At 49.4% G+C, this 15,709-nt stretch overlaps 3 protein-coding genes across 7 annotated transcripts; 2 read left to right on the forward strand and 1 right to left on the reverse strand.

Annotated features, from left to right (window-relative positions):
* Positions 1-56: 56 nt before the first annotated feature.
* Positions 57-10,829, forward strand: egfl6 (EGF-like-domain, multiple 6). Of its 4 annotated transcripts, none has more exons than XM_060040584.1 (13): positions 57-296; positions 1,872-1,951; positions 2,260-2,352; positions 2,524-2,643; positions 2,936-3,055; positions 4,880-5,014; positions 5,103-5,225; positions 5,640-5,702; positions 6,421-6,663; positions 8,447-8,518; positions 8,615-8,710; positions 8,927-9,189; positions 10,172-10,829. In XM_060040584.1, exons 1-13 carry the CDS (start codon positions 223-225, stop codon positions 10,280-10,282), a joined length of 1,593 nt encoding a protein of 530 aa, XP_059896567.1. In that variant the 5' UTR covers positions 57-222; the 3' UTR covers positions 10,283-10,829. The 4 variants fall into 4 exon arrangements, with proteins under 4 accessions (XP_059896567.1, XP_059896568.1, XP_059896569.1 ...); XM_060040585.1 differs by having other exon boundaries at positions 6,421-6,621; XM_060040586.1 differs by lacking the exon at positions 5,640-5,702.
* A 467-nt stretch (positions 10,830-11,296) lies between these two features.
* rab9a (RAB9A, member RAS oncogene family) lies at positions 11,297-13,958 on the forward strand. Of its 2 annotated transcripts, none has more exons than XM_060040590.1 (3): positions 11,297-11,664; positions 12,175-12,304; positions 12,476-13,958. In XM_060040590.1, the coding sequence occupies exon 3, from the start codon at positions 12,520-12,522 to the stop codon at positions 13,123-13,125; it is 606 nt and encodes a 201-aa protein (XP_059896573.1). In that variant the 5' UTR covers positions 11,297-11,664; positions 12,175-12,304; positions 12,476-12,519; the 3' UTR covers positions 13,126-13,958. The 2 variants fall into 2 exon arrangements, with proteins under 2 accessions (XP_059896573.1, XP_059896574.1); XM_060040591.1 differs by having other exon boundaries at positions 12,184-12,304.
* Positions 13,959-14,223: 265 nt separating this feature from the next.
* trappc2 (trafficking protein particle complex subunit 2) lies at positions 14,224-15,679 on the reverse strand. The gene is made up of 5 exons (XM_060040592.1): positions 15,613-15,679; positions 15,251-15,369; positions 14,982-15,130; positions 14,613-14,694; positions 14,224-14,527 (listed from the first exon to the last, which is right to left on the reverse strand). Exons 2-5 carry the CDS (start codon positions 15,341-15,343, stop codon positions 14,429-14,431), a joined length of 423 nt encoding a protein of 140 aa, XP_059896575.1. The 5' UTR covers positions 15,344-15,369; positions 15,613-15,679; the 3' UTR covers positions 14,224-14,428.
* Positions 15,680-15,709: the final 30 nt, after the last annotated feature.

Here is a 15,709-nt window from a genome sequence, read left to right on the forward strand (position 1 = left end):
ATACAGAGAGAGAGAAGAGAAGAGCAGAGTGGGGGTGACTGGGAAGGGGAGTGGAGTTAGCTTCTGGGGGGGGGGGGGGACACATGAACTCAGGCTTCCCTCGGGTGAAGTCTCACTCGGAGCGCTAGTGGATTCCTGGATAGTGCCCGTTCACTAGCTGCTGCAGCCCACAGAGCCGTCTGAGCAGCCAGCTGAGAGGAGAGTCCGCACACAGCTGCAGACATGCAACAGTTCACCCTGATCGCCGCTCTCCTTTGCCTGGTCTACGTCTCGTCTGGCAGCGCAAACGTCCGCAGGTAGGACCACGCTTCAGACGGAAACACGCAGGCTGCAGACAAAGAGAGCTGCCGCAGGGTCTGACTGCAGCTCACGACATGGAAATACGTCAAGGACGTCAACGTTGACATATTGAGACATGTATTCCGGTCTTTCTGCAAGCCTTGCACCAAGGTATAATTGGTCACACAAGGTATAATTGTCACCACGTTTTCCTGACCGCTGGTCGTTGTTTATCTCTGCGTTGAGTGGCAGCTGAGAGGCAGAGTGAACCCTATGTTGTGTCGGAGCTCCGCACTTACACTGAAGGTTCAGGCAGCTTAGCTTATGGAGGTGTCCCTGGGAGGAGACCCATCGACGCACCACGCTACACCTCCACCCGGGGGCTGGCTGCAGGGGGGCCGTGGCGTCTAAATACGGCACGACAACTGTTCCTAACCCAGGAGGACCACCTGTTGCCCCCAGCCCTCCGGCTCCTCCGGGCTATTCTGGTGGGTTTCTACCAGGTCTCAGATTCCTTAAGCCCCCGTTGAGCCCGGGTGCTCCCAGGGGCCCAACAGGGTGCTCTCAGGGCCCCCTCACGGGGCTAGAATGCGTAACATCTGGGACCCCGGAGCCTGCGGCTGTGTCAGGGTGAGAAGGGTCACCTTGACCGTTCTCATGGGATACTTCAAGGGTGATGCTATAGATCTGTGAGCAGTGAGAGATTCTTCCTATATGTCGTCCAGTCAATACAATCCCTGCTTTTTCTTTCTTCAAATTGGGGTATAAAAGTACACTCGTGCAGCCTGTTTGTAGGTTGAGTTCATCATGCTTCCTATTAGCGTCTGGAGGCTGCAGATCGCCTGCAGACAGGAGAACGTCTCACTATACCATAGTCTTACTCCAACGGAAACACAACCACAACCACAACCAAGACGTTTCCTCAAGGGAACCCTAAGAGTCTCTGGGGTAGGAGCAGCAGAGAGAGATCATGTTTTCATGAGGCTTCAACAGCATGTCTGCTTCTGGGATTCTTCACCATCTGCAGCCTGCATCCTGTCTCGGCAGGAGACGCTGTCGACTCCCCAGGGAGGATGGTTAACAAAGGCTTTGCAGGCTGTTTGGATCCGACACCTGTGTGTGTAGCGGGATCGTTGCAGAAGAGGTGCAGGTGCATACAATAAGTGCGGACACTTAATGCACGCACTTATTGTATGTCATACATCCTTGCACTTTAAAATAGCCCTTAGCATCATGTAGCGTCTTATCCTAGCTATCTGTGTTGTATACAGGGAACGGGTTAACCTGGTGATTGTTAGTGCTTGGCACTTGGTTCTATAAACATCCTTACTGTACCAACAGTGATATATTGTTTCTCTTTCTCCTGCCAAATGTACTTACTGCAAGTCCCTGTGGATTAAAGCATCTGCTAAACACCGTCAATGTAAATGTGAATGCATGGCTTACAGTCTGTGGTCATAAATCAGCCCACCTTAGAGACATCAGCTGTCAGAGCACCAACGAGGATAAAATGCAGTTCTTTGGAAGGTGTCCGTTTTCTTCGGGGGGTGTAGTTGTGAATAATCATGCTTCTGTTTGTCTCGTTACGTAAGCCAACCTGGTGTGTGTCGCTATGGGAGGAGACTGGAGTGTTGCTACGGCTGGAAGAAGAATGGTGAAGGACAGTGTGAAGGTAGGAGGATCCGTAAAACAGGCCAGAAGAACTTCTTCACACAAACCCGGCTTCTGTCAAACAACGAGAACGATAACTGGCAATCTGAGCTAATATCCTCTAATGGTGGATTTAGTGGAGCTTTTATTTTGAAGCAAGTGGAAAAAAGAAAAAAAAAAAGAAAATATAAAGACAGAAAGAAAGAATGACCAAAAAACCTGAATGAAACAAGCAACTCTCAGAGCTTAAAACCAGAAGTTTGCGGTCTAACTCTAGCCCCTCATCCTTTAACCACCATCCTGTAATTGTACCTCTAAATGCTTCCCCAGCCCAGTGCACGCCGGGCTGCAAGCACGGGGAGTGCGTCGGCCCCAACAAATGCAAGTGCTTCGCGGGATACACCGGCAAGACCTGCCACCAAGGTCAGTGACGGGGTCCGGAACACACCGGGTCAAACCGGTTCCACACAGATCGGGTTCCTCCTCCGCCGTTCCATCCTTCCCCTTGGATCAGACCTTCCTGACGAAGCGTACATCCTGCGGTTTGGGAGAACCGGGCTGAGTAAGATGGATTGTGATGTGTGTGTTCCACAGACCTGAACGAGTGCGGCCTGAAGCCGCGGCCCTGTGAGCATCGCTGCATGAACACCTACGGCAGCTACATGTGCTACTGCCTCAACGGCTACATGCTGAAGCCCGACGGCTCATGCACAAGTGGGTGCCTTCCTCCCCTCCTTCCGTCCTTCCTACCTTCCCTCCTTCCCCCCTTGCTACCCTCCGCCCCTCCTTCCCTCCTTCCTACCTTACCTCGTTCCTCCCCTCCTTACCTCCTTCCTAGCCCCCTCCCCTCCCCTCCATCCATCCTTCCTACCTTCCTTTGCTCGCCATCATGGAGCCGCATGCAGGATGTAAAGTTAATGCATTTATAAAACTGAATCAGTGAATCGATTGCGTGTGTGTGCGTCTGCGTGTGTGTGTGTGTGTGTGTGTGTGTGTGCCCGTCCAGACTCCAGGACATGCTCCCTGGCCCACTGTCAGTACGGCTGTGAGGAGGTCCAGGGGGAGATCCGCTGCCTTTGTCCTTCCTCAGGCCTCCAGCTGGGGCCAGATGAGAGGACCTGTGTGGGTGAGTCCCACTGAGACCCAGCACACACACCGCAGTCAGCCACCATAACAAACACGGCGCCATCCAGGTGTTTCACTGGATGATTGACACTAGTGTACAAATAAACACAGATATGCGGCGCAATAAGAGCCAGGAGGGCAGACTGTGGGAATATTTCCATAACCTCCAGCCCACAGGGGAATATGCTGTAACCAGTGTTTTGGCGGTGTTGATGCCTGTAAGGATCTTTTGGTGGTATCCATCTCCATTTGATTTGCCACTGTTGCTATGCAACAGCGGCTAATCTATGTAAATGACAGCTGTTGCATACAGCATCTAGGACATGTGACTCTACAGTGAGTCCGCTGTGAAAGGAATTCCTTGTTTTTGAATTCCTACCTCGATGGAATTTGAATCATTGAGGTGGGTCAGGTCAGTTGCCTCAACAGCAAGTCTTTTATCTCTTCCCCTTAATGTCTGTAAACAGAATACATTCCAGTGTGTGGCAGCCATGGGTGGATTACTGCACGGGCACACCGGGCACATGCCCAGGGGCCCAAGGGCTCAGGGGGGCCCTTGGGCCCCCCTGAGCCGCCCCACAAGTTACTAACAGTGGGGTCCAGGGCCCCACAAGTTACTAACAGTGGGGTCCAGGGCCCCACAAGTTACTAACAGTGGGGTCCAGGGCCCCACAAGTTACTAACAGTGGGGCCCAGGGCCCCACAAGTTACTAACAGTGGGGTCCAGGGCCCCACAAGTTACTAACAGTGGGGCCCAGGGCCCCACTGTTAGTAACTGAAGTAGACTGAGCCGCCCCACAAGTTACTAACAGTGGGGCCCTGGGCCCCACTGTTAGTAACTTTTAATGTTGCATTGTCGAAGCAATCAGTAGAGAAATAAAAAAATTCAAGCGAAAACAGCAATAGTAGGCCTATTACTATTGAGTAAATAAATTTATAAAAAGATCAATAGGGGGCACTATTTCAGTTTGAGACCGGTCACGAACAAGTCACAAGTCATTTAAACATGGAGCAACGGCGAACTCTAAGTGGAGCGTTGAAGCACTGAATTTATTCAGTTCAGATCATTTAACAAGCCTGGAGATGATGCAACCCCAAAAGGACTGCTACGAATTATACTCGATTGTGGACTGCAATCTATGTTTCCAAATGTGTATGTAGCGCTACGGCTTTTTCTGACTCTGCCCGTCAGTAATTGCGAAGGGGAGCGGTCATTCTCTCTTCTGTCCAGGATAAAAAATGAACTGAGGACGAAAATGTCACAAAAACGCCTCAAGGCACTTTCTCTCATGGCAATTGAGAGCGACCTTACCAATGCACTGGACTTCGTGGAGGATTTCGCACGGAACAGAGCCCGTAAAAAATGCATTTCATAGGTGAAATGCATTACTGTCAATTAATGTAAGGAACTGTTCGTATTGAGTTGCTTTAAGTCGTTTTTATTTGTGGTTGAAAGCGGTGCATTCGAAATTCGTTCAAATCGCCAAAAATTGCATCAATTATATATATATTTTATCCTGTTTTGGTTAAATAAAGATGCATTTATTTGTATAATTATTGTGAGGTTGCCTTTCCTGTGCTACAAATCCTGCTGAGTTGCAGGTATAGGCCAATGACTTATTATCGCCAATAAGTGTGTGTGTATTCTTGGTGCATGTGTTTATGTTGGAAGGGGGGGGGGGGGGGGCCTGCGGAGTCCACGTGCCCAGGGGCCCGATATGTCATAATCCGTCTATGGTGGCAGCGATAGCATATAGCAGGTGTCAACAGGGTTCAATACAGCCAACATAATCTCACCTCCTCTGTCTCTCTGTCCCCACTGCAGATATTGATGAATGTGTCACTGGCAAGAACCTGTGTCCCTACAACCGACAATGCATCAACACCTTCGGCAGCTACTTGTGCAAGTGCCAAAATGGCTACGACCTGAAATTTGTGGCAGGCAAATACGACTGCGTAGGTAAGGTTCAGCCTACTACTGGAAAGTCAGCGCAAGATACTCATGTGCCATTTGCACATGAGTACAAATGCGACTCTGCCCATTCCAGACCTTAATGAGTGTGACGCGGGCGTCCGGAGGTGCAGTGACCACGCCGTGTGTCTGAACACCCAGGGATCCTACAGGTGTAGGTGCAAGCCAGGCTTCAGAGGCAATGGCTTTGAGTGCTCCGGTGAGATCTGCTGCACCCAAGTCCTCCACAAATGAACGAGACAAGCCCATAGTTTTGATGTCTCATGCATCGGATCGAATAGAGCGGTCTGGCGATGAGCGAGGCAGTAGCTGACTTCCAGAGTTCGCCGCAGGTCTATAAACCATGAGAACTCTCGTCGTTTTTCCTGTCACATATTTCCTCCCTTTCTGAAAAACGTCTGCAAAACCGTAGACGTGCCAAGGCCAGTTTCCTGTTCTTGATCCCCTCTTGCGCTTTGCACGAGGGATGCAGAGATTGAAAAAACACCTGGGCAAACATTGTACTGTTACAGCCGCCAGCGGTCTAGAAGGGACACGGCAGTGGCTAGGGTCTCACTACGCCCCTCCCCCCCTCGCCGCTGTGTGATCTGAAGGACTCCTCTGTGTTTTATAGTCAAGCCCTTCTATCAGAGTTCTTGGGACGGCGGTAGAGGAGGGGCAGACGAACTCCTCAACGGTGAGACTCAGAACGCTCTCCGCTCTCTGCTCCTAACTCGGCCTCGTAATGCACCACCTGTCCTTGCAGTTCTCCACCCGTCCTAACAGTGCTCCACCTGTCCTAGCAGTGCTCCACCTGTCCTAGCACTATCCATGCCTTGTCCTGCTCCACCTGTCCTAGCAGTGATCCCCTGTCCTAGCAGTACTCCACCTGTCTTAGCAGTACTCCACCTGTCTTAGCAGTACTCCACCTGTCCTAACAGTGCCTTGTCGTGCTCCACCTGTCCTTACAGTACTGTTAGCAGTGCCTCGTCGTGCGCCATGTGTCCTAACAGTGCCTGGTCTTGCTCCACCCGTCCTCTTTGACCGCCATGCTCTGTGAACCCTTGCCCGACCGTCTACTCCCTGTGCTCAGCTCACCGCCCCTGTCTCCCCATGTCATCCGACATCGTTTGCGAAAATTGGCTTCTGCATATATTTCCAATGTTCACACTGCCTGCACAGCATGGAGTGTATCTGCCCTGCTTACTTTTAATTGGTTCATTTGTCCACCATGGCTGCGCTGTAAAAGCGATCTCCTTAATCGCCGTGAACTTGACATGTGGGTCCGGGTCCAACCCACAGCTGCAGAGTTCACTCGGCGTTCGTACGGGAATGACTAAAACATGCCGGTCCTGGGGTTCCGCCGCGTGATGGCGGTTCCATGTGTCCGACCCGTTTCCCCTTCCTGCCCACAGCCGTCCCAGAAGCCCCGGTCAGGCCCGCAATCCCGGACCCCGAGCGCATCAAGAACCTCATCCCGGAACCAGCGGCGACCGAGGCTCCCAGGGGCCGCCAGCAGCCCTTCGACTACGAGGGGGAGGTGTACATCGGCCCAGAGGAGGAGCAGAGGGAGCTGCTGCCCGAGGAGGAGCAGGATGAAGAGGAGGAGGAGGGAGGTGAGGAGAACAACCAACTCGGGCCAAGAGGAGATGTTTTCGGTAAGCCATGCTCCCCTTGGCCCGATCGCTTTCATTAGAGGGGGGGTTTAGGAGAGACCGTGGGTGGTCCGCATCAAACGGAACCAAAACAACTTTAAGTTGATCCCTGCAGTGCGAATGTGTAGATACGGACATTCCCGCTGTCTAATGTTTCAGTAAAGTCTTAAAAGTAATGCAGTGAGAAACATCTCCCTTAATAGACAAAAAGGACATAAGGTTACGTTAAGGAATAAGGTTGTACTGTGTTTAGGGTCGTTTGGTTATCTATTAACCTGCCCTCTTAATGGCTGATTATGGTCCCACGTTCACACAACGCAAGGGGGTTACGGACCCCTTACGTCCTTGCGGACCCTCCTTCCGTCCACCGCAAGTGCCTGACTTGCACCTCCAAACATTTTTTACCTTCCGTCAAGGCGACGGAGCAGCAAGGGCTGTGATTGGTCCGCTTACTAAAACCCGACGCAGAACCATAAAGGTTCACAACTGCTTCGAAGCGTCTGCGTGGTCATTGCGTTGCGTGAACGTGGAAGCATAATCAGCCCTTTAGCCTCTGCTGCACGCCACATCCTAGTTGCTGACCTCTTGCAGATGTACACAGGAACCGAGAGTAAGTAATGTCTGGCTCTGCCCCAAGATGATCCAGATTGCCTGGAGGCCTTCGAAGAAAGACGGTGAAAATGTCGACAATGAAATAATGTCATTAACATCATTAAACACGGCAGAGTCACAAAAGTGTCAAACTACAATAATAGCTGTTTTGCCAGAGCTTTCCCATCTGAATTCAACATTGATATCACACCGTTATCTGAAATGCTATTAAGCTAATTCTGTTATCCCAGGAAGCAAATCCCCACAACATGAGCTGGTGTAACATAAAAAAACAGGAAACAATTTTAACCCGTTCTTCGTTTCCCCTAATCATCAAAACAAGGGTAAAGACACAGTTTTTGACAGAGATACAAGCTCAAGGCACACATAGTATCGTATCTCATCAGACTTGTGGTGTCCCAAACATGACCTAAAGCTAACGCTACGCTAGCAGAACCTTCATTCTTCCCAAACCCCAAACCGCCACATGGTTGACTGACACGACCGGCAGCAGAGTGAGAGTGAGAGTGTCTCTGAGTGCGGGCGGCGTGAGGAGACAGGCCCCTCAGACATGCAAACCCTGGGGGGTGGAATTTTTCTGGGCTGGTATGTGAGAGCCTGGGGGCATGGCTCATCCAAGGTGTCCTCGCTCCCCCCAGGAAGAAAGGGGGTGGGGGGCTCCGGGGAGTCGAAGCCGTCTATTAAGCGCGTCCGGGGAACAGCTGTTGTGCAAACAGATTGGAGAGTCTGTCACCCGCCCAGCGGCCTTCCCCCTCCCCCCCGCAGCCCAATGCTCGCAGAGAGCGCTCCACAGCCCCATCTGTTGCACATCTGGCTGTCTCTGAGGCCACTCTCTGAGGAGTAGGGAGGGGGAGAGATGGATCAAGTGCTTCTAAATGCCGAGGTCGCTACACTGAAATGTGCAGCAAGGCATGTCTAAACAAGTGGGCTAGGAGATAAAACATTATTTTATCGCGAGGGGAATCCATCCTATGAATATTTTAGAACGCTACGGGCGCGAGATGACAGGACTCTCTGATGCCGAAAGTCAGAGCCGCTTTGCCGTATCGTGATTTAGTGTTCCGAGAACACTAAATCTGTGAAGCGCGCCACATATGAATGGAACTATTTCCACCGCCTCAAGGTGAATACTTGAGCATTTGTCTTGACCCAAGTTCACCTCCTCTCTCTGCAGTTCCAGAGTTTGAATCGCTCTACGGCCCTTCAACAGAGATCCAAGAGATCCCACTGAAGCCCGTGCAAGAAGGTAAAGTACTTTTTAGATGGTCTGAAATCATAATGGAGCCATGGTGTCGACTCGCTTCTCATTTGATTTGTTAAACTTTTTCCTTTCGTCTCCCAGAGTTCATTCTGGACTGTAATTTCGACCAGGGAGCTTGTGAATGGGTGCAGGACAAGAGTGACGACACTGACTGGAGTGTAGCCTACCATGAACGAGGTACATGAATGGATGTGCTTATGGATGAAAATAAGAATTGGTGGATGAATAACTCAATCAGTGGATTGAGGGAGGGATGAATCCACACATGGATACAGGGTCGAATGACTAAATGCATGGATGCAGCATCAGCAAAGGCGCACCAAACTGTCCCTCATCACGACCCCCCTGCTGACCAGTGACCCCCCCTCCCCCCGGCTGACCCTTGACCCCCAGGCGACCAGTACTACATGGCGATGAGCGGCCTGCTGGGGAACGACCGGGACGTGTCGCGCCTCAAGCTGCTGCTCAGCGACCGCACCCAGCAGGGCAGCTTCTGCCTGACCTTCGACTTCCGCGTGGCGGGCGAGGACGTGGGCACGCTGCGGGTGCTGCTAGACGCCGACGGCTACGCCGTGTGGGAGCAGAGCTACAGCCGCGCCCAGGGCTGGCAGACGGAGCTGCTCACCGTGGCCTGGCAGGAGGAGGCGCCGGAGTCGGTGGGTTCACGTACACAACGCACGCAGAGACACGCAGGCACTCACACACGCAGGCACAAAGGTACACACACTCACACATGCAGACACAAAGGTACGCACACCCGCAGCCAGACGCACGCACGCAGACACGCAAGCACCCACTCACACATGCAGACACAAAGGTACGCACACACGCAGACAGAGGCAGACGCACGCACGCAGGCACACACGCCGGCACGCCGACGGCAGGCAGGCACACAGACACGCACACACGCAGACACAAAGGTAAGCACTCACACGTGCAGACAGAGGCAGACGCACGCACGCATAAACACGCAGGCACGCGCTCACACATTTCCCTGAACATCTCTGCATCAGAGTCAAACTGACAAAGCGCTGCTGTCTCCTCAGAATGTATGAGGGGTGTGATCGATGATGTATGAGGGGTGTGATCGATGATGTATGAGGGGTGTGATCGATGATGTATGACGGGTGTGATCGATGATGTATGACGGGTGTGATCGATGATGTATGACGGGTGTGATCGATGATGTATGAGGGGTGTGAACGATGATGTCTGATGGGTGTGATCGATGATGTCTGACGGGTGTGATCGATGATGTATGACGGGTGTGATCGATGATGTATGAGGGGTGTGAACGATGATGTCTGATGGGTGTAATCGATGATGTCTGATGGGTGTGATCGATGATGTCTGATGGGTGTGATCGATGATGTATGACGGGTGTGATCGATGATGTATGACGGGTGTGATCGATGATGTCTGACGGGTGTGATCGATGATGTCTGACGGGTGTGATCGATGATGTATGACGGGTGTGATCGATGATGTATGACGGGTGTGATCGATGATGTCTGATGGGTGTGATCGATGATGTATGACGGGTGTGATCGATGATGTATGACGGGTGTGATCGATGATGTCTGATGGGTGTGATCGATGATGTCTGATGGGTGTGATCGATGATGTCTTCCTCTACAGATCATCTTTGAAGCTCAGCGCGGGAGTGGTGTGGGCGGGGAGATCGGGCTGGACAACGTGGTCCTGACCTCGGGCTCCTGTCAGGTGGACGAAGACGAGGCTCTCTTCTAAGACACCCCTCTAGCACGGAGGTCTCCGTTAGGAAACCTCAACGATTCTTTGTTCTCCGTGGGCCTCTCTCTGGTGGAGCTCCTCCAGCCAGGGAGAGCCTCAGTGTGGCTGGCTCCTCGTAGGTCACCCACGCCAGAGAGGAAGGCTCATGGTCCTCTAAAGTCTAAAGGGAAGATATATTGGTGCATGCAGGCTAGTGGTCAACAGCACACCACGCTGCTACACTGCCGTTATCTTGATGATGATGGAGCGACGAAGTGTACTGTACTCTTAGTATTCACACAGAACATATCTCAGGTTTAGATGGAGAGAACCGTCACTTTCATGGTCACTGACCAAAATACAATCATTTGTGTGTGGTTCGCTACCTTAGTGTATAATGATGGTGGAAATTATCCAAAAACCAAATATTTTTTTTTTTGTTCATTTTTTGTTATCGTCGAAAAGATTGTGCATCGTGTTTGAAGGTTCAGATGCTAGGAACCTCGGAGTTTGACCGCTGTAAATTATGCTTTCGTATTATGACAATTAAATGTTTTTTTCTATACGTGTGTGTGGGTGTGTGGGTTGTTGCTGCTTTTTAAACCTATCGTTTGTTGCAACGTCTCGTGAAACTCAACTGAAACTCATGATCTGTATGTAGAGAAACATAAATCAACACACATCGTAAATTACTTGATATTGTCTTACCCAAGCCTAGAGATATATACCACATACCTTTACATCAACAGCATAGCAATGAAACCCTAATATACTATACAATAATTATGGGGTTCCATATTTCAATGACACTTTTTGGAAGAATTAGTGCAGCCCTATATAGACTAGACTGAACCTCTCTCTTACTCTCTCTTTCTCTCCGAACTAATAAACACAACCACACAGCCACTCCCACGCACACACACAGACAGACGCCCACGCACACATCAATCACAGCCATGTCGATTGTAAGCTAAATGCTTCCCTCTGTCGGAGGACGGTGTAGTCAGAGCTATGGGTGTAGTCAAACAAGTGATACGTTCGAGGACCGTCGGTACAAGCTTTTTCCAATCGTATGCGTGTTTAATTGTAAATGCACACTACTACTAGCATACCAGGACACCGCAGTATCCAGTCGTATTATTAAGCAACGTTTGTATTTCCACACACGAGTCACCACGCATTCCCGTGTGCCGGATAACGCGTATTGTCTGCAGTGTCCTGCGACAATGAACGTCGCCTGAACGCTGCAGGTTAGTGATCACATGATTCGGGTAACGCAGCTAGCCTAGCCTGCTAGTCATCACCAATAGTTGACGTTAGCGCCGACTCATTGAAATCTGGTGTTATTACAGTCGTTTGTTACACAATTTCTGCTCACCACGACCAGAACGTCGCTGAAGGTAGATAAACTGATGCCGTTGATAGCGATGACATGATTTTAATGGCAGGTTGTGGTGAGGCCGAGCCCAGGCAGACAGACAGCCGAGAACCGGTCGTGTTGCTTATGGGTTGAGTTGAGGCTTGACAGCTTTGTTGATCCGTGTGTCTTATCTAACAATCTTTAACGTGTGCGTGCGTGCGTGTGTGTATACATTGATCTGTGTTTGTGTGTATACATTTGTGTGTATACATTTGTGTGTGTGTGTGTGTGTGTATATATACGTGTGTGTGTGTGTGTGTGTGTGTGTGTGTGTGTGTGTGTGTGTGTGTGTGTGTGTGTGTGTGTGTGTGTGTGTGTGTGTGTGTGTGTGTGTGTGTGTGTGTGTGTGTGTGTGTGTGGTAATAAAGTGAGGCTGGGCGGTTTTTATTGTACAGTTGAGGCTTCGCCCCAGTACAGGGCCTCTGCTGTGACTGTGCCAACCGGCCAATTGTGTCATCGGCTCACTACTGTTGTTGTTGTTGTTGTTGAGTCGTTTCAGCGGGCTAGTGTCAGGTGTCCCACATCATGAAACAGATGAAACAGAGGCGCATGTGACTCAGGACGACAACCTACACTTCATGATCTGGACGGGGGTTCGGAGCACATCCCATCCAGTCTGCGTGAGTCAAACTGTATCTAAAGCATCGCGGTCACGCTGGTCCTGAGATAATCAAATGAGGAGTTTAAATAGGCCGTCAGTCGCAGCCTGTTTTATCCTGCTCTCGAGAGCCGACCGGTTGGTTCTGTGCCTGACGTTGTGTAGTGATGACACCGTCTCCCCCCCCCCCCAGGTCACTCGGTCCAGCGGTCGGTCGCCACGCGGACGTGTACAGCCATGTCCGCCAAGACATCCCTCCTCAAAGTGATCCTTCTGGGCGACGGCGGCGTGGGGAAGAGCTCCCTCATGAACCGCTACGTCACCAACAAGTTCGACACGCACCTCTTCCACACCATCGGCGTGGAGTTCCTCAACAAGGACCTGGAGGTGGACGGCCACATGGTGACGCTGCAGATCTGGGACACGGCTGGCCAGGAGCGCTTCCGCAGCCTGCGCACGCCGTTCTACCGCGGCTCGGACTGCTGCCTGCTGACGTTCAGCGTGGACGACAGCCAGAGCTTCCTGAACATGGGCAACTGGAAGAAGGAGTTTGTCTACTACGCCGACGTCAAGGAGCCCGAGAAGTTCCCCTTCGTGGTTCTGGGGAACAAGGTGGACGTGGCGGAGAGGCAGGTGTCGGCCGAAGACGCGCGTCAGTGGTGCCTGGAGAACGGGAACTACCCGTACTACGAGACCAGCGCCAAGGACGCCACCAACGTGGCGGGGGCCTTCGAGGAGGCCGTGCGCCGCGTGTTGTCCATGGAGGAGAGGACTGATCATCTCATACCGACAGACACTGTGAGCCTGCACAGGAAGCCGCGTTCAGCCAGCTGCTGCTCATAACGCCATGGTTTAACCCACGACGGTTTGCTGACTCTGGGGTAGCGGGGGTTTTGGCTTTTTCCTGTGTCATTAAAAGGAAACTTAAGGTAGAACTGTCTTACTCTGGTCAGAAAACATAGGATTTTCCATCTGTGTGTCCCATGCGAACACACAGAAAAATACATGTGTGTCCTATATAGGTTTAGGGAACTATTGCTGGGTTTGAAAAGTGATTTTATTTTCAATTCATAAATGTTTAACTTGATAGAAGATACATTATATGCCGTGTGAGACGTAAACACTTACATCCTCCCACCAAATCCTCCATGTTGGTTTTAGATGGCCTTATAATATATTCATTTTTTGTACTACAATCATCTCTTCATTTACACAGGCCTTATTCTTTTTACGCGTGTCTAAGTGGTAGAGTTACGTAACAGCTTGAGTGCGATTCTCAACTGCAGCACCTTTTGGCCTTGTCAGCGTATGTTTTCACAATTCTGTGCCAGGAGCGCAAAGGGAGGAAACCTCCAGGAAATAACAATTCAAGCAAGTTAACATGCATGGCATGACGTATTTATGCTCTCGAAATTCCTTTTTTATTTCTTTATTCTGGTCAATTAATGAGACCTATCATGTGTGCAATTTAAATTGTATTTGATCTATTGCATTGACATGAGCTAAACTATTTTACTAAAGTACTTGCTACGGTTCAACACCAATATTTACGCATTGTTTGTACTAATTTAAAATGCTCCCTTTGTTTAACCCTGTCTTACCCATTAATCGTTTCGATCTGATATGGTAATAACGCTAAGTTATGATTAATTAAAAACAAACAAAATCCTTGTGCACATGGCCTTGTCCATTCTTCCACAATTGATACCAGTACATTATTTCATGTTATGTTAATGGCTCCATGCATTTTGGCTGTGAATCCACTCTCCAGACGCGTTACGTTTGTTTAACTCGTTAGGCCAGTCAACCAATAACAGCCACAAATGCACGTCTGCTGAATATGTATTGTTTTTACCCCGCTTTAGAAGGGTCCCCCTTAGTGTGAGGCCCTTACAAACTAAAATGATTAAGGACTATACAAACGACATTGACTTGTATTACTTTTTACTTTTATACATTTATTCAAGAAAGAAATTGTCATAACTTACAAAGACATTGGTGTAGATTCTCTTGTATTCGTTACATATATTGACAGTTATTAGAAGAGTGGAAAAGCAGAATCATAGGGTTCCTCATGTTTCATGTCCGAGGGATTCCTCTCAAAAGCAGTATTTACAAAGGAGGTCTCATTCTGAAGGTTGGCTGTTCAGCTCATCAGGTGTTTCTTGCCCAGAAACTGGACTTTTCTTTCAAATGCTGTGGATCGTATCGGAGCGTTGACTTCATAAAAGGGATTCATTGCAAACTGGAATAAAGGGAAACCTTCATTAGATAACAAATCACCAAATATGGGAATTGACTAATATACAAATGTAAAGGAGGTAAATTACCTTTATGTATAAATCATAAACGTCATTGAAGAAGTTCTTTATTCCATCTTCTTGTCGCATGTCATGAAGCATGATGAGTCTCATATGTATGAAAAGTTAGGGAAAAATTGAACAGGATGTTTGGACACTTAAAACCATAACATTCTGAAAATGCACTTGCCGCAAAAAATATGAATTCAGAAAAAACATTTAGTTGTGACATCCAGATATAGACCTTGCATTCAATAGCTGATAACTATCATAATATATGAAACTACTTTTGATGTTTCAAGTGTATAATAAAGTATTATTATATGGTTGATTAATCTGTGGAACACTGATCAGATCCATAACAACATTATTGAACTAGATCCCTTTGTCTTTTAAAGGATATGTCCAGCCGTGACGAAGGCAGAGACGAACCACTCGTTGAACTTGTCCACGGTCTTCAGGTACATGTTGTTGGACTGCCACATGTTCTCATCCACCAGGTCCAGAGCAGCGTGGGCGATGAACTGGTTCAGGTGGCGGTGGTCGTCCTGTCCAAGAGAAATACAAAAGGTTAAAGCCACTGCTTACCATCTGGTCCAGTAGTTTGTCAGCAGACTCACAACCAGACTCGTACTGTGGGACACCCTAAGCTTAAAGACCTTTATTACTTTGGACTCTGCTTTCCCAGGCGGCAGAAACTCCATCTCAAACACGGGGTTGTCGTGATGACCGACCATGACGAAGTAAAAGCTTCCAGACATCTTTGCAGCAGTAAAGAACAGATGTCCTACATACAAAAAACAATACAATAGTTTAGACAAAATAATGAAGATGTGAACGCAAGCTCGTTGCTAACTGTAGCAGAGCAGCGCTAAGCCCGGTATCACTGAATGAGTCGCACTTCCCAACATATGACCCTGAACGTTACAGCAATAACCACACGACTAACAAATACTATTAATGAAACCTACAATAGCATTTAAATAATCGTCTCAAACGCCTGACATCTAGATAATATACATTTGTTTACCAGTCAGACTTTGGGGTGTTCCTGCCGTCGCACAGTGATGACGCGACACCCAACTGCGATGACGCGTTAAAATATTTATTATTGTTAACACTATGGC

The sequence above is a fragment of the Gadus macrocephalus genome, chromosome 20 (assembly GCF_031168955.1).
Source record: "Gadus macrocephalus chromosome 20, ASM3116895v1".
Taxonomy (NCBI): Eukaryota; Metazoa; Chordata; class Actinopteri; order Gadiformes; family Gadidae; genus Gadus; species Gadus macrocephalus.